This window comes from Apodemus sylvaticus, chromosome 19 (genome assembly GCF_947179515.1).
Source record: "Apodemus sylvaticus chromosome 19, mApoSyl1.1, whole genome shotgun sequence".
In the NCBI taxonomy this organism is placed as follows: Eukaryota; Metazoa; Chordata; class Mammalia; order Rodentia; family Muridae; genus Apodemus; species Apodemus sylvaticus.
The window spans coordinates 8,700,507-8,719,074 of NC_067490.1; the positions used below are offsets into that span (position 1 = coordinate 8,700,507).

The 18,568-nt window shown below is 48.8% G+C and overlaps 1 protein-coding gene across 3 annotated transcripts; it reads right to left on the reverse strand.

Annotated features, from left to right (window-relative positions):
- Positions 1–6,974: 6,974 nt before the first annotated feature.
- Positions 6,975–18,075, reverse strand: U2af1 (U2 small nuclear RNA auxiliary factor 1). 3 transcript variants are annotated; one of them, XM_052163399.1, is made up of 8 exons: positions 17,959–18,075; positions 14,681–14,768; positions 11,340–11,406; positions 8,551–8,600; positions 8,375–8,473; positions 7,905–8,038; positions 7,727–7,819; positions 6,975–7,261 (listed from the first exon to the last, which is right to left on the reverse strand). In XM_052163399.1, the coding sequence occupies exons 1-8, from the start codon at positions 18,000–18,002 to the stop codon at positions 7,117–7,119; spliced, it is 720 nt and encodes a 239-aa protein (XP_052019359.1). In that variant the 5' UTR covers positions 18,003–18,075; the 3' UTR covers positions 6,975–7,116. The 3 variants fall into 3 exon arrangements, with proteins under 3 accessions (XP_052019359.1, XP_052019360.1, XP_052019361.1); XM_052163400.1 differs by lacking the exon at positions 11,340–11,406 and adding an exon at positions 12,197–12,263; XM_052163401.1 differs by lacking the exons at positions 14,681–14,768; positions 17,959–18,075 and adding an exon at positions 12,197–12,263.
- Positions 18,076–18,568: the final 493 nt, after the last annotated feature.

Genomic DNA, 18,568 nt, shown 5'->3' on the forward strand with positions numbered 1-18,568 from the left:
CTAGAGTGGTATTGGAGACCTGGCTACCACGCACAGCCGAATGTGACATTTGATTAGAAGGGCCACACACATCTTGTTCCAGGGAGAAATCTTCTGGGCTGGAAAAGTGTACGCGCCTAGGGCAAGTGCCTAGTGGGTCTAAGAAACTTGATGCCAACCCGGAAGGAGGACGGAGGAAGGGGGAGGGGTGGAGTTTGGGGCTAGGGCTCTAGAGCTTGAGCGTGAGCCTGTTTCCAGTTACTATTCTGAGCTGTTTTGCCTCTCATTCTATCTTATTTTGTCGTACAAGAACACTAAGAAGAATTCCCAGGAATCCTCTCAAGTTGTGGAATGTTTGGCCAGGTCTTAGATATGATAAATGTACATTAGCGGTGGTAGTGACTTAAAACCACGGTTATGGTGTCCTTAAGAGCAGATGAGAATTTGAATGGAGAAACAGCCGTATGAAGATGCAGGCGGGCATTGGAGTTACTGTAGACACACAGGCAGCCAGGACTGCTTGCCCCTGGCCGCCTGCCACCTCCAGCAATGAAAAGGAGGACGGAAGAAGCCCCAGTTTCCAGCATCCTGCATCCTGCATCCTGCATCCAGCATCCTGGAATACTGAAACTCTTGGAATACCACCCCACCCCCACCCCACCCCCACCCCACCCCCACCCCACCCCCACCCCACCCCCACACAACATATCCCAGTTTGCAATTCTGTCCCATGCAAGGAACTCAGTTTTAAATCAACTTTCTGACAAGTTTCGTTTTATTTAAAATAGAAATCTTTGAACTAATTTCAGACGGCTTGAAAAATGGTAGGAAGAGTGTTTGGTTTCGAACCCAGGACAAGGGACTGAGGTGCATATTTTACAAACCAAAGCACAGACCTGGCTTCCAGTTCTCCCAGCATCCCTCAGTCCCTACCTGGCAAACCCTGCCCCCAACCCTCAACTTTCCAGCCCAGAGGCGGGGCTGCCCTTCCCCCAGAGGCTCCTCCGTATACAATCCAGACCGTTTGGTCTCCTCCTCTCTCCCTCTTCTCCTTTTCTCTCTATGCTTGTGCTGCTGTCTTCTCTCTTTCTCCCTTCCTTCTCGCCTCTTTCCCCATGGCAACTTCTCTGCAACTTCTTTGGCCTTGGTCCTTGGGGCTGGTGAACTCGCCCACGGGAGAGCAGCTTCCAAGAAACCTGCCTTTAATATGATCTAATCTGATTTAAATCCACTCATTTCACCAGCGGCAGCGAAGAAATAACCTGTGTGTGTGTGTGTGTGTGTGTGTGTGTGTGTGTGTGTGTGTGTGTGTTTGGAGACAGCCCTGGCTGTCCTGGAATTCACTCTGTAGACCAGGCTGGCCTCAAACTCAGAAATCCACCTGCCTCTGCCTCCCAAGTGCTGGGATTAAAGGCATGTGTGTGCTGCCGCCGCTGCCACCACCGCCCAGCATAAACAGCCTATCAAAGAGTAGGAAGAAGTGAAAAGAGCCTTTAATGCAGTTTCCCATTGTTCTCTCTCTCTCTCTCTCTGCATATGCATGCACACACGCATGCATACACACATGCACACACATGCACACACATGCCATCTGAGTTGTTGAAAGCAAGTTGTAGACGGGTGAATCACTGTCCTCCTTTGCTGTGATAAACGCCATGAACAAAGTGACTTTGGGGAAGCTGTCTTTGGGGGAAGTCGGACAGGAACTCAAGGTGGAAGCCCGGGGATTCGGGAATTGAAGCAGAGACCGCTTTACTCCCCGGCTTGCTCAGTCTGCTTCCTTAAAACACCGGGAACCGCCAGGTGGTGAGCACTTGGGAGGCAGAGGCAGGTGGATTTCTGAGTTCGAGGCCAGCCTGGTTTACAGAGTGAGGCTCAGGACAGCCAGGGCTACACAGAGAAACCCTGTCTCAAACACACACACACACACACACACACACACACACACACAAATAAAACCACCCAGGACCACCTAGTGGCCTGGGCCCTCCCACACCTGTCACTAAGAAAATTTCCCACGGGCCTGTCTACAGGCCAGTTTGATGAAGATGCTTTTTCTCGTATGGGCTTCCTCCTCAGATGACTCTAGGTTGTGTCAAATTGACCAATAATTAATTAATTAATTAATTAATTAATTAATTAAAAAAAACAGCCTCGCTCTCCCAGTCTGCCTTTCCCCTCCCCTTCAATACTTGTGTAGTTCCTAAGAACAGGACTGCTTTCCATACCCACAATGCACCTGTCAAATCAGTAACACCCGGTGCTCCAGTTGCATGTCGTTACTCAGAGTTTTGCCAGCATCCCCAACATTACCCTCTGCCAAGTCCCTGGGTTTGTGCCCACCCACCCCCCCTTTTTAGTCTGGAACAGATCTGAGGTTACTCTGCATTTGAAGAACAGAAGCATTTTGGAAGTGTCCAGGACAGTTTGCAAAATACCCACTGATTTTAATTAGTGTGCTTTTCCTTCCTCTTGGCCAGACACAGGGATGACACACTGGTCCGGAAGCTGTGAGAGGGATGCTGAGTGTATGCCCACATACACCACAGCCTCCATCAGGGAGGACTTTCTTTGTCCCCCCTTGCTGCTGCTAACTTTCTGTTGTGTTTGTGACAAGATCTTGTGTAGTCCAGACCAACCTTACACTCGCTACGTAGGCAGTGGTGACTTTGAACTTCAGGTCCTGTCTCCACTCCCCGAGTTCCGGCATGACAGTTTATATGCCACCAGCATCGGGCACCCTTGAGCAGCATGCTGACAACTGAGCTCTATCTCCAATTCTGGGCCAACTGTAAGGGCGTGGCTGGGTCAATCTGTCCTTCTTGAGAAGTTCCTCAGCCACTCTTTGTAATTACTAAATATCTGGTGGGGAGACTTCATAACCATGGAGATACTTTGGTCTTTCCTGCTCTAATATCAACATTGGACCCATTGTTATTGACAGCGTTAACAATTGACTTTTTAACCACCTCATTCTCTACATTAATCATTGGCCCTAACTAGGAAGAATTGTCCTCATTCATGGATCACTGATTGTATATTTTGGTTTTGGAGTTTGGTTTTGGTTTTGGTGTCTCTATGTAGCTGTGGCTGTCCTGGAACTCAGCATGTAGACCAGGCTGGCTTCAAACTCACAGAAATATCCTCCTGCCTCTGTCTCCTGAGTGCTGGGATTAAATGTAGCCATCCCTGGCTACATTTGTGTGTTTGATACAGGACTAGCTAGCTCATTAGGAACTGGGATTACAGAGCTATGCCTCTGTGCCTGGCCTGATTTATTCATTTGTGTCTCTGTGAATCCATTTTTGTTGTTTGGTTTCAGACCCCAGGACAGGGGACTGAGGTGAATATTTTACATATCAAAGCAGGCCTGGCATCCCAGCACCTCTCAGACCCTACCTGACACACCCAGACCCCAAATCTGAACTTTGTAGCCATGGGCTGGGCTGCCCTTCCCCCAGAGGGTACTTCCTATATTATCCTGATATTTTGGTTTCCCCCACCTCTCTGTGTTCAGGCACCCTTTCTGTCTTTCTCTTTTCCCTTCCCACCTTCTCTTTCCCCACAGTGACTTCTCCGACCTCAGTCCTTTGAACAAGTGAATCCATCAGAAAGCAGCTTCCCAATAAACCTGCATTTAATATAATCTAAACTGATTGAATTGGCTCCAGTGAAGAAATAATTTATCATTTGTTACCAAGCAGAATTTTACTACTGAAAGTGCGCCGTTGAGTATTTATTTTTACTGGGTAGCCTAGGCTGGTCTCAGACTCAGGGTTTGATGACACTCCCCAACCTGTGCTCTCAATGAAATTTAATATACACACACTCTGTGATCTTTAGTGATCACAGAGTTGTGACGTTGTCGTCACAATTTAATTTTAATACTTGGTCAACTCCAATGCTGTAACAAAGCCAACGAGAGGGCAACTTGTTGCACACGAAGAGATTTCTCTCGGTTCTGACAACTTGTGAGACTGCTTTGCAGGAGAACCTCGGAGCTGAGAAATAAAGATGGGCAGAATCACACCTTGACTAGACTCTTTTTAGCTGTCGCACACCTCTAATCTCCATTCAAACCTAAAGTTCAGACTGTCGATGTATCGATGTGTGTCTGCCCCAGGAAAGACACACAAGTCCCAGAGCCTTAAAAAGCCAGATGCAGCTGTGTACTAGACTCGGTACTCATAGCAAGCGGCTTATGGGACAGCGAGCCTGGACTGAGCACACAGAAACAAGGAGACCCCGCCCATTGGGGCGAGACCATAGGAGACCCCGCCCCATCTGGGGTGGGATCCGATCAAGCCCCGCCTCATTGGGGCGGGATCAGAGGACCAACTCCTGAAGATTGTCCTTGAACTCCACTTGTGTGCCACAGCACGAATGCACCCTCCACATGCAATAATTAATTCAAACTACAAAATGTTCATTCTGAAGTCCCTTGAAGATGAAGTGGGAGGCTGAGGCAGTGGCAGAGGCGGGGTGGGGTGGGGTGTCTGGCTTCTTTAATTCACTTCTCAAGCCGGCCACATTCAATACATTTCCCTTTTCTACTTTTCCCTATTTATTTTAATTGGCCTACTGAGTGTGGGCAGTGCTGGTTTGTTAAGCCCCGCCCCCCCAGACTGTGAGCCTAAGTGCGTCAACAGTACACTAGACAGCTGGTCTTCATACCAGCTGTTCAGGGTCCTTTGCAGAAACTTGAAAGCCACTTTTGCTAACCAAAACAAAAGAAAGCAAAACAAATAAAACCCAGCCTTTTTACTTGAACCTATAGATACCTTCTGGGTGACTGAAGGAACAAACGGCTCGATGCAGAGGTAGATTCTGACTCAGAAGTTGAGGCAGAAGAGATGACAAACACCCATTATTTACCAGACGTTTTGTCCACCACACTAATGCAAGGTGAACTTGGGACAGTCCAGTGTTGGAGAAGATACTTCTCTACCCACCTGCATTAGTGGCTTTTCTTGAAGCTTTGATAGATTCCTGACCAAAGTAACTCAAAGGCTTTGAGGGAACAGTGAGTCCCTCATGGTTTGGTAAGGTAGAACAGCAGGTGGCATCAAAGCACTGGGAACATGCAGCTCAGATCTCAAGAGGGCACAGAAAGCAGAGAGCTCCGCCAGAAGCTACTACACCTGTCAGTCAAGGTCCATCACCAGTCATCAACTGAACAACGCCCTCTTTTAAGGCTCTGCCTCCTAAAGGTTCACAGCCTTCTGAAACAGCAGGAGACAGTGTTCAAATCCGCAAGCCGGTGGGCAACAATTCACATTAAAACCTTAGCATCACTCTTGACATCTGTTTGGTGGCGCCCTCTGAGGCTGGAAACGCACCGCTGGAAGCTCCAGAGGCCGGAAGTGGCTGATCTGAGTGCTGGCCGGTTTCGTGCCTGATGAGGAGCTGCTTTCCGCTTGCTTCCAAGATGGGGCCGCGGCGTTACATCCTCTACAGGCCTGAACACTGCCCCTTGCTTGGGAAGGGAGGCCTCGGCTAGGGCCCAGTGTCTTTCTGTCAGGGGGGCTTGTTTTGCTAAATAGGTTGTAACATTTACTCTCATCATTCTGATGGGAAAATAGTCCCAATCTGGAATTGAGGCAATGACAACTTAATGAGATTTAGAAACTGATCTCTGCCCATATCTACGGAGATTAAATTAATCACGGGGGGGGGGGGGGGCGCAGCATTCATCCATCTCTGTTTCTTCATTGTGGATCAACCACTTCACACTCCTGCCCCACCATGTCTCTCATACCACTGGAGGTGATACCCTCAAGTTATGAGGCAAAATAAACCCTTTCTTAGCAAGGTTGAAGACACTGGTAATGTCATTGTGGCTTCTACTGCAGACTCAAGGGAAGACCTGCGTCTAGGTTGAGTGGTTCTCATTTGCTATAAACAAGAAATTTGGCTGTTGTTTTTCGAGGCAGGGTTTCTCTGAGTAAAACAAAAATTTTATTTTGGGGCATAAAAAAACCACAGCAGGTGAGGGAGGGTAAAGAGCCACTGTAGTACTTTTAGGGACCAGGAGTTTCTCAAGGAAAAACTGTGACCTTTTAATACAGTTTCATTTGTGGTGACCCCAACCACGGGATTATTCTTATTATTTCATGTAACTGGAATTTTACAAATCATGTCTTCTGGTGGTCTTTGGTCACTCCTGTGAACGGGTTATTTGACCCCCCCCCCAAAAGGGGGTTGTGATGCAGAAATTCTTTCTGGAACCTAAGTCATAAAGGTTGACACAGATTGGAGCAGTAACTCCTTCTGTGTTGCATGTCTAGGGATAGACCCATGTCCTCTTATTCTAAGAGCAATGCTCTGAACACATCAGTTACCAGATGCTTACTAGAGCTATCCATGGGACAACCACAGAAGGTTCCAGCCCAAGGTGAAGAGCTGTCTAGATGTTGTCTGTGAACTGCCACAAGGAGCTAATGTCACTGATTCAGGCCTGGCATTGAGGTGTGGTGTGGCCACAGTATGCCAACACCTGTCACAGTATCTAGACTGGCAGCAGCCAGTACCCCAGCTCCCAGCACAGGTGCTTTTGGGCAAGAGACACCACACAGAAATACCTCTGACAGCTGATGGCACATTTCCACTCCGACCATTTCCTGGGCATGTAAGCACATGCCAGCTATTTTGTCCCACCATGCATGCACACTGCATGACTACTGAAGTCTTATCTAGAAGACACACAGGTCATGTGATCCTTTGGTCTCCTCACCCCAGGACATGCTCTCTTGCAAGTATGGTTGAGTGTTCAGTTATAACAGGACATGGCTCATTGGCTATGTAAGCAGAGAACAGCAGAGACTCCACAAGTCTTGAGGGAAACTCCTGGTCACTAAGGTCACATCTCCTTACCCTCCCTTACCTGCTGTGATCTTATGCTTCCTTTTCTTTTTAAACTTGTGTTTCTACCAAGGACACACAGCTACCACTTTTAGAAAAACTGCAGAAAAAGACTTTACAAGAAGTCAAACAAATACTGTATCACTACAAAGTTTATTCAGAAACCCATCTTTGTTTTTTTTTTTGTTGTTTTTTAAAAAAAAAAATCCCATTATGAACTGGCTTGTCAACCAACTACAACACTGTCTAGCAGACACACGGTAAAAACAGCTCGGCTCAGAATCGTCCAGATCTCTCCCGGTCTCTGGACCGCCTCCTGTCACGCTCCCGTCCTCCACCGCCTCCTCCTCCGCCTCCGCCACCACGCCCACGGTCTCTGGATCGGGACCGCCGCTCCCTGGACCGGGACCTGGATCTATGCCTGGAAAAGAAGATGGCATCAGAAGCAGAGCACCACAGCCCTGACCACAGCGAGGACATGAGGCCAGTGGCTTGCAAGTCCCAGGGATGAAATGAATGCACCCCCACACTGAACAGGTGTGGTATGCTCGGTATGATACAGCTTTCAGCAAACCCAAATGCTGTGGACAGTCACAAAACCAACGCGGGCTGGGCAGCTGTGAGCTCCGGATGCATACCCAGAAAAAGTGCCCATCAGTCAGCAGATGGCCCTAGTGCCACTGCCCACTGCAGGCAAGAGCAGACAACTTGCACACCTGCAGAATGCCTCCCTGTATGCAGGGCAGGATTCCCCCAGGCATTTTGTATTTGAGATAATGTACCAGGACCCGAGCAGACACATTGAGGAGGAGCAGTCCCAGGCCTGGCTTTGCTTCGGCCCTGGGGAGCTTCCCCACACTGTCCCACACACACTCAGAGGACTCACTTCTTGCGCCGGCGCCCATACAGTTCCCGCCGCAGCTCTCTTGAGATGGGCTTCAGATGCATGAAGTTGCAGAAGCCTCCTCTTGTACACTCTCTGCGGGTCAGATCCAGACATGTTAGATTGTGCCCCCGATAACTGAGCTCCGCCCACCACACCAGTCACTCAGGCTCTTCCTTACCCCATCTCGTACTGGCGGCAGCAGGCTTCCCTGAAGTCAGTTACTGGGGACAGCTCTGCATGGATTGGCTGCCCGTTAAACCAGCGATTATTCAAGTCAATCACAGCCTTCTCTGCATCCTCCTCGCGGCGAAACTGAAAAGGCAAAAACAAAGTGCTTGCCACCCCACTGCTGCGTTGCTAAGGGTTGATTCTCTACCCCACTACTGTTACACACACTCACTGAGGCATGATGTGGTAAACCTCAACTGGCCAACCCTCCCCATGATGGACTCCAGGACAGCCCAGTGTTACTTCTCAAGTCTAATCCGCTGAGAGCAAATGTGAGCTTGCTCCCAAGTGTTGCTTCAGATAAGAAAGTACACAGGCTAACCTGTGCCGATTCCAGCAGTGCCAACCTTCCTTAGCACTTACTCCTCACTAAAGCCACAGCCACCAGGATGGCGGCCCACAGCATCCAGTAGTCTGTACCTTGACATACACGTTCCCCACCAGGTGGTCTCCTAGGTTGTCACAGACGTTCATCTCCTCAACCTCCCCGTACTTTTCTTCCATCTCAGTGAAGACTTCCTGAAGGAGAACAGGCGTTGAGCACCGCACACAGCCCCATCTCTCTCAGGGCCACCCCCACCTCACCGGGCACTCACCTCAAAGAACTCATCATAGTGCTCCTGCATCTCTACGTCGCTCACAGCACCTGCAGTCAAAGACACCCAGACGGTGAGCCCTGTGGCCATGCTGCCCTCACACTCAGCTATAGTGACTGTCTAGAGGACGCCAGGCCAGAGCTGCATGCTACAGGAGCACCGACTTGCTTGTGCCTTGGAGTTGCTGAGATCTTAAATGCCCACAGCCTCAGTCCTGGCTACCAAAACCACAGCCAGCTTTAGTTGGTACCAAAAGGGCCACACAAAGTTCAAGGAAAAAGGTGACTCCTGGATTAAGACCTTTTAAAATAAAACTGTATTCTTTGATGCTGGCGGCCAGGCAGTACACTGATTCCCTCTGTTAGGTCAAATGGAAGCTGAAACGAGGGTGAGTGATCAGGAGCTCGTGTGCCTTTAGACACTGCCAGCCGCTGAGTGCTAGGAAATTCTTTCTGACATGGTTGAAACCAAAGCCACCGGACTTCAGCATTTTGGATGTCTTGCTATAAAGATAATTAGACCTTGTTGAAGGTGTTCCCAACCTCTGCATCAAGTTTCCTCTCTATAAGCCACATGCAGTAATTGAAGCCAGGGCTGTTCCTGAGCACGTCTGCCCAGTCTATCCCAATGGTCACTTCCTTAACCTCAATCCAAGACACCACAGAACTGATCTGTTAATAAAAAATCATGTTACAAACAGATGGGTAAGGAGCTGGCAAGGGCCTTCCGGAAATTTTGGGACCACGCCGGGTCTGAATTCAAGTGATCCCGTGATTCTGTGAGCCACAATCCCAGACAAGCAGAGAGCTCACAGGCCCACCTGCCTCTTTGGCGCATCCCACAAAAGGCATTTGATTGGGTGTGGGGCAGTACTTGACTTCTGCTCAAAACTCATTTGGTAACTGAAACTAAGAGCTAACTATGTTCTGATGCAGTTGATAACTACAGCTCCCTTTCCAAGGTATCTGAAGTTGCTTTAGTTATTTTGACTTTTGAGGAAACAAATTGGCCTGAAAAATCCAAATTTTACTGAATGCACCAGGCTTTCTTGACAGGACCATGCCCATACGTGGTACCTGATCCAACCTTCAAGGGTGCTTGACCCTACCTGAGAAGGAACAGGCAGGTCATAGGCAACAGCAAAAGGCTAAGAAACCTGCTCTACAGGCAGAGTGTAGAGGCTAAAGTCAAAGCCTTCTGCATTCAGGTAGAATGAGAATAGGAAAAAAATATTCCCCTGCGCAAAGCTCTGACAAACATTTGGTGGTGGTTTTAAGACCAATGAACTACTCTGTTCCAGTTCCCATCTGCCAAAGCGACCCAAAGGACACCAGCACACCAAGTCACTGATCGGAACACCAGTGGGCTCAGTATATTTTAAGTACTACAACTTAGAAAAGGACTACTTTTCTTACAGAAATATTATTCTTAAAGCTGAGACTCCAGTTTAACTTTATTTTGTGAGAAGTTCATTTTTCTACAATTCCAATTTCAAGCTGGTAGGTAACTAATTTGCTCTAAAATAAAGTTAGTTTCATTTACTTTCTACAACCAGGACCCCAGGACTGGATGATTTAATAAAGAGCTAAAAATTCATTTTAGAGTACACCCAAAAACATACTGTGAATTGCAAATAGAGACAGCAAACACAACATCTTGTCAGGAAAGCAGAGCCCCCAGTGAACAAGCACCGTTCCCAATCACCTGTTTCCATTTCTTGTACCCCAGGGCAGGGACACAAACACACGTTATTTAATAAAGCCACACGTAAACATTGCCCCTCCTACAGTCCTTATTTCTAACAATAAAACAAAATCAAGCTTTTAAACCAGGGACTGACTGCCAGGTGACTGCTATCTCAATTTAGAGCGTGCTCTATCGTCAGGTCAGGGTTAGCGTCACAAACACGCAGCACCTCAGCAGAACACATGAAAAGCCCCATCTACACAGACACGGGCACCAGAGGTTTCCCAGCCTGGCCAGTTCCAGCAGGCAGTGGTCCTGAGACCATTTATTTACAAGAGATGAAGGTTTTGGTTAGGGATGTGGTGGATTCAGCCTGTGGCCATCCAAGGGGAATCTACTTTGGGTCTGGACATGACTGCATCCCAGTGCTCCATTGTGGAAATATAGTAGTTCCCAGCACAGGAAAAGATGTACAAGGTTTACTGATGCCAGCTTAAGCTGTTGCCCCACCAAGCACCCTTCATTACCAAATGGAACCCGCTACCTCCGGAAGCTGGAGATGCTATCTCTGTAAGGTGGGTGTCTGGACACCGAGCATTCCTCTGCTGAGCACTCGCTCATCTGGTTAGCACACCTGCAGGTGAGCGGTGCAGGCTGCAGACCCTCCCCTGGGAGACAATCAGAACAAGGCCCTCACAGGAGCATGACCTCCGACATGCAGTTCATGGAAATGAAGCTAACGAGCAACCAAATCTTAAATTTCTAAACAATTTCCACCCGAGTCCAAAAAGCGAGAGCCATTCAGATGCCGCTGCTCCTCAGAGGGAAGGACAGACCTCCAGCTCAACCCCAGTGCATCCCAGGGTGACGGTCCAAGTGCGGAGGGAGCAAGAGTGGCAAGTCCCACTACTTCATGGGTGCCCTTGCCAGTCACTGTCATCCTGACTAAGGGGCAGGAGTTCAGATCTTGCAGGTCAGTGGGGACAACAGCTCCTGCCATCTAGGACGCGGTTCTTGACACTAGCACAGCAGACCAGGTGGATGGACACTGAGCTCTGACACGCAAGCCCAGGGAACCAGGGAAGGAACTTGTATGAACTTACAGCGCAAACCGTCAGCAGACTGGGAAGAGTTTTGAGGGTTACGGTAAATGTTCAAGAGGGCAATGGTCTGAAATACAAAACGCAACAACTTTATATTATGGAAATTAAATGTACACACTTAACCGGCTGCCTGTGATGATCGATCGATCGCGTCAGTTGAGTCAGTGCTGAAAGAGAGTGGGTTATTTCCCTCGAGCAGAGGTGATCCCTTAGTTGGTGGCTGTCTTGAGCTACGCTAACTCTGCAGTGCAGGGAGATCTCATGAGATGGCAATATCGCACTTCTGCCCACAGCGGACTCTCCACTGCCAAATGCCAGCCGAGCAAGGATGGCACTGGCTCTTATCTGACAGAGACGGAGAGGGAAAGTGCTCGCACCTGTGACGAACCAAGCGCTGTACCAGAGAAATACAATATCTCATGTCATGAAATCTCCACTTCCTAGAGGAAAAATTATAATGGTGAAATAAAACCCACACGTCCTGGGCAACTTACCTTGTCGACTCCTTAATATTCCTACCATTTTAACTTTACAGAAAGAACTTAAGAAAGGCCAGGGTTCAGTCACAGTAAAGGCCGACAACTGGCTACCCGGGTTAGAACCCGCTTCGTGTAGGCGGACACTCTCGTGACAAACGTAAGTCAACAGGAGAGGCCGGCCAGTGACTTTCCCTAGGAGAGCGCCTCCTGAGCGCTTGTGGCCCCTGTCAAGTTCTGGCTGTGCGCCACGAGGTTCCAGCACCGTGTCCTGTTTGCAACAGCTCTATGTCAGCAGCTCAGAGCCAGCGTTATGTCTCAATTAAGAGTGGGCTCTTGAACACCATCGTTTAAAAAAATTCCTCCAACTGTGGGACTTACAGTGTGAGCCGTCAGCCGTCTGTGCACTGTTTTGGGGATTACGATAGATGTTTTGAATCAAGATGGTCTGCGGGGAAAAAAAATAAAAAGGGGAATTCTACTGGCTGCTGTGCATATATTAGACAATTGCAAAGAGACAGTTTGTTTGCAAACGGTTAACGTTTGTTTGTTGTTTTTCTCACAAGTCAGACACTTGTGTCTTGTGCAGAGTATACCAAAACCATCATATTATGAAAACAGAGTTTGAGCAGTGACTTGGGTCAAGTCAGCCAGCAACCAAGAAGGAATTGTATCTGTTGTTTTGAGTGATCCCCGTTACAATAAAGTGCTTCAATACAAGAGAACACTAACATTGTCTTGTACTTCAAGCCAGCACACAACAGGTTAAAAAGTCACATAATGGTATTCCCCACACAAAATCATCTGTCTTAACCAAATGCAGACTTCAACTGTACGCAGTACTAAAGATCCCTGGTCTCTTAGCAAAGCAGCCACGCCAGTTGTCTGGATACCTGACTCTTATTTACACTTTCTTGGTGGGTCTCTGTTTACATAATACAATAGTTAAAACATTTGCTCTTTTGCGATCCTTCTTTTTAAGGAAAAAATCCTTTTAACCCTTGTGCTTTTAACTGGATCAGGCAGACTTGAAACCTTACACTGTACCGTTCTTCTTAAAATCAAGTTGTCTGAAAAAACAAACCATGTTTAAGTTAGTAAGCTAATATACATCAATCTCACGTCCACATCACTAGAGCGTACAAAGAAACCCACCCTGAATTACACTACAATTGTGCTAGCCAACACTGTGTGACCCACAGCACAGACTGCCTCTCAACAACCTGCTGGAAAGAAAGCGGTTCTTAAGTGCTCGGCACACCAGAGCTCAGCACACCAGAGCTCAGCTTCTGGCTGCGCTAAGCATATAGGGTGAACAGTGTTTGGGAGACAAGGCCTGCTGCTGGAGCTCACCTGGGAGGAAGGCTGAACAGCAGAGCACACACCCTGAACTACCGAGCTAAAGCAGCAGCCCTCCAGCACCAGGGGTGGGCTGCACCGTCAGGTTCCCTGAGCTGACTTTAACCAGCTTCCTACTGAGAGCAGCCAGTAAGTGCAGCAAGTGCACGCCTGCCCCTGCAGGTCTCCCCAGTCCCGGGGCCGACAAAGGCTCTCACTGTAGGGAGAGCAATGTAAGGGGAAGCTCTAGTTCTGTCTGACTAGTCAACCAAACCCAACTGAGGTAACTGTGCAGTGTTGAGCTCATCACAGTACACGGGGCCCACCTTCCCGCTGTTCCAGGCCTCAGTGCTTAGAGCTCGAGGCAACTGTGTGTGGCTCTGGCTCAGAGAGCACTGAGAGCAGTCTCTCTCTGCCTGCCCACAACCTCACATGCCTGTTAACCGAATACAAAGACACCGAAGGCATGCACAGTCAGCAGCCTAAGACCACTGGGTCAGCTGGGAGATTTTGTTAATAGGTAAACAACACACTCCTAACAGTTTAAAGCAGATACTTTGATTAGCCTTAAAATTCACTAAAAAAGAAGGACCCTTTAGGTCATTAGAGGACAGATGCCTCCGACACTAACCATGGGGCGGGCATTCAAGGATAATTGGGAAGAAAAATCTATCATGCTCTACCCTCTAAAAACATCCAATGCTGTGGTTTCCTGGAGGCTTACATTCTAAAACATGGTTCCTTTCTTTCTTGTACAACTGGCAAATGTCTTAACTTTCTACAGGAAACTTTAGTATGCAAGAAGGAAAACCACATAAAAGAAAGATGCACTGCGGCCTGGACTGGACAATGATGAACTCAGCCGCTCAATCTAGGCAGACTCGGGGAGACCCTTCCAGTCTCCCATCTCTTCATTTATTAGCAAGTCTGTGCTAGGACCAAACTGCTGTTCCCCCACAGCCCCTACTGTTCCACCAAACGAAATATGGGACTGAGTTTAACTCAGGCAAACCTAAGCCCAAGATAACAAACACATCTCAGTGAACCCAAGAACCCCGACAGGAGCAATTTATGCCCATCTTTAAGTTTCTATGCTCATGATGCCTTGTGGTGTCAAACCATGGACCTCTCTGGGTTATTAGAGTATGCTGGGTCTGCTAATAGACACCCATGCCAGCATGCCTCACCCAGGGGCTGTATCACTACTGCCCAATGAGATCACTACTGCCCAATGAGCAGAAATCCCTGTGCACCCACTAATGTTTCTCCATTAAGGAAAAAGGGCAGTGAACTTCAGCTTCAGCCAACACCCAACCATATTTTAAGAGACTCCTCTAAGGTCAAGAGCAGCAAGACTTCCCACTGGGGTAGGTCCATCACCCTCTGCAACAAATGCACAATAAACCCAGAGGGAAGATTTGACTTGCTGAGTGTGTGGGAACATTAATCGCTCCTGAAAGCAGAAGAACTTTTGATAATTTGTGAAAAAATAAAAATAAAAAACAAAAAACCCAATAACACACAAACCTGGCTAAAGGTTGGTTTATTGTGCAACCGAGAACATCTGTCTCCATGACGACATGCTCCAATTTTGAAATAAAATGAACAGTTGACTCTGTAAAGGGAAAATAAGAACTGATTATTTCTGGGAAGACGTCGCAGAAACATCAGGAACTTGAAGCTACTTCCCAGATACTTTCTTCCTGTTACAGAAGTCAGGCAGCTCCTGCTGACTGTCCTCGGGCAGGCAGTATTAGAGGTCACACTACTCTAGCTCCCACAGAAGGGCTCCCAGTCTAGCTAGCCTGCCTCCTGCTACCCCAAAACCCCTCCCCTCTGAGCATTTTCTCTGCCCACTTTGTGGGTCCTGGGTGCTGCGGAGGCACTGTCCCAGGGTGGAGGACACAGTGCTTGCTCTCAGTGCTATCATCATGTAAAGAAAAGAGAAAGCAATGTCCAGGCTCTCTCCAACTCATGGACCAAAGCAAGACTGGTTTGAAGCAAGCTGGTCTCCTGGCTTCACCTCAGCGTAAATGTGCTAGGTGGAGAGCTAGCCTGCCTCACAAATCACACGTGAGCCTTTCACCTGCCACAAAGCCCTGCGCAGAGACTCCGAGGAGCTCAAGCAGCCAAAACCATCAGGTGCTGCATGGTCTGCAATATCTGTAGTTTGAACTTTTACTTGATAGATAAGAGCTTCCCTATGCAGAAGTCAGCTGCAGAGGCAGGAACGCAGCCCCATAGATACTTTTAGTAAGAGCCACATGCTTACTAAAGGACTAAGTAAGTCCTTGCCCTGGAGTAAAGGTTGCATGGTGGACCATGAAGACCAGTTATCCTCTATTGATGATCAGAGAGTATGTCTGAGTTTATCTGGAAAGGAGAATGATTGCTAATGATCTCCTTACTTTACACAACCTAACGATTAGAGGTAGTATCTCTCTAGAAAAATCAACAACAAAAAAGAGCTTGCTTAAAAAATACCTTGGAATGGGCAAACTTCTGGCTGAAAACACTCAAGGGTTCCACATGAATTAACTCTCAAACTATAGCACTCCCAGCTAACGCTTCACTTCAGGTGTGTGGCGGCAGCACACACCTTTACTCCTAGCACTTGGGAGGCAGAAGTAGGGGGAATCTCTGAGTTTGATACTAGCCTGGTCTACAAAGAGCTCCAGGACAGCTGGGGCTATGCAGAGAAACCCTGTTTTGGGGACAGCCAAAGGAGAAGAACAAGGAAAAGGGGTGATTTCTGCCAGACAAGCTGGGTCTAGAAAAGTCACAGCCATATACTTGATTGGTAAAGACTCACCACCTAACCACCCCCCCCCAAAGTTGCCGGGCAGTGGTGGCGCACATCTTTAATCCCAGCACTTGGGAGGCAGAGGCAGGCGGATCTGAGTTCGAGGCTAGCCTGGTCTACAGAGTGAGTTCCAGGACAGCCAGGGCTATACAAACGCTGTCTTGAAAAACAAACAAACAAAAGGAAAAAAAAAAAAACCCCAAAGTTTATAGGCACCCCATGTTTCCGTTTCAGCTAAAATAACATAATAATTTGGGTGACTATAAGTAACCCAAATTTTTTAAAACATTCCAAGTAGCTTGCTGAGACAGCCCTTTACTACACAGATATGAACACAGGGCCAGACTACTATGCCTCTGGTTTTGAAGTCCCAGCCTTTAGGCATCAACCCAAGGAAACCTCTTGTGTCAGAACTGGCATACACATTTCGCCATGTTCCAGCCCATCTTCTCTGCAACTACAGGATTTAGAGCAGGCACTGTCCCATAGCACCAAACAAATTGGCGTGTATTTTTGAGACAGGGTTGCTATGTCCTAGAAGCTTTAAAAAAAAAAAAAAAAAAAAAAAGACTTTTTTGAGCCACCATGTGATTGCTAGGAATTGAATTCAGGACCTCTGGAAGAGCAGTCTGTGATTTTAAACCACTGAGCCATCTCACCAGCCCCATCCTAGAACTTGTTAGGTAGACCAGGCTGGAATTCAGAGATCACCTACCTACCTCTAGAGTGCTGATACTAAATGTACCACCACACCTGGATTTTGAGTGTTGGTTTAAAGTACTTTAAAGGTCTTATTTCAAGTTACATATGCGTGTGTGGGGAAAGGGGTGTATACCCAGGCGCGGGTGACCGTGGTGGCCAGAGGCAATGGATCTCCCCAGATCTGTCATTACAGGTGCTTGTGAGACATCAGGTTGCAATGAAGGGGCCAGCAAACCAAACTACTGGCCTCGTCAAGAGCAGTTTGCACTGAACCACTGAGTCACCCCTCCAGTCCCTTTAATGTATTTTAGTTATCCTTAACACAAGGCACAGCCTTCCTCCATGACTTCCTGAGAATCCAGACTTTCTCCGATCTGATTCTCCAAGACTGGCCTACACCTGAAATCCAATAAAATGTCTCTCGAGTGACTGCCGATTCGGGCAAGAGACTTTTAGAAACATCCCCTTTTCAAACACTGTAGACTGTATAAAGGTGCCTGATCGGACAGCCTCCATCCTGGAAAACAGAACATTTTTAATAGTGAGAATGTGGCACCAGAAATGTTATCTATTGCAAACGCTTACCACCATGACTGACATCTGCATAAACCTTGGACAAGATTCGGAAACATAAAGACGGTAACTACTTACTGGGAGCAGATTAAGCCAGACACTCAAATCTTTACGTTTTCAAAGTAGGAATTATCCTTCAAAGCGTCTGAAGACATTCCCCTTAACCTAAACTTCAGCCAACACGCTGGAAATGAGTCTGTACCACGGCAGCACACGAACACAGGCGGGAATATTGTTATTTCTTTTCCTCTTACCCTAACAGTTGGCTATGGATATGCAAACCTGAATTTAAAAAGAAAAGCGGGTCCGCCAACGCTTAGACAGGCGGGAGGTTTACTCGGTCGAAACCGCTCCCAAAGGTCGGCCCCAGCGACCGAATGCTAGCGAGGACGGTGCCACAGCACTTCCGACACAACTCACAGCCTAAAGTTCCAAGAAACGTGTTACATTGCCCCAGAAGCCCGGGGCAGCAGTGGGAGCGCGGCGCGGGGCAGGGCCTCGTATAGAACCCGGCATGGAGCCCACCGTGGAGCTCTAGGCGCCGAGGCCCAGCCCGAGTCGCCCGCCAGGTCCCGCCGCCCGGCCCTCGAGGCGGCGGCGCCGAGCCGCGCGAGGCTGCTAGGCCCGAGCCACCCGCTACGCCTGGACGCCACCGCCGATTGCCTCGGCCGGCACCCGCTGCCCGTCGCCCACCCAGCCCAATTCCCGGCAGGCCGGCCCTACTCACTTGTCTTTCTCGGTGCCGAAGATGGAGGCCAAGTATTCCGCCATTTTCCAGCGGACGACTCCGGCAAGGCAGCCGACGCTGCCGAATATGCCGACGTCCCCCCCGAGACGTCACCGGACGCGACGACGCTCTCCCCTCCCGTCGTAGCGGCTCTGTCCAATTGGAAATGGCGCTGCCAGCGCGGGGGCGGGACGAAGAACGCGCGGAGGCGCAGCTACCCCGCCCTGGCGCCTGCGCACTCTCTGCCTCCCGGGCGGGTCCCGCGCACTGCCTGATGCTTAAGCTGTGGACAGCCGCTCCGCGCGTGCTCAGCACCGCTGTTTCCCGCTCCCGCCGCTGGAACCGCGCCCTCTCCCCTTGCTGGCCCTCCTGTCCCAAGTCTCCCACCGGAGCGGCTGTAGACCAGGGCCCTGTCCGGCTTCCTGCAGGAGCTTAACCCACAGTATCCTCAGTCACCAGCTCACCTTCAAGTCACCAAATTTCTAGGCAGAGCCTAATCTCAGGCTGAGACCCAGGCTGCGGGGTCATTTTGGTTTGATGACTTTACCTGCTCTCTCTGGCTATAGAGCCACTTCCACCCGAGGATGAACCCTGGAAGAGGGTTGTGTGA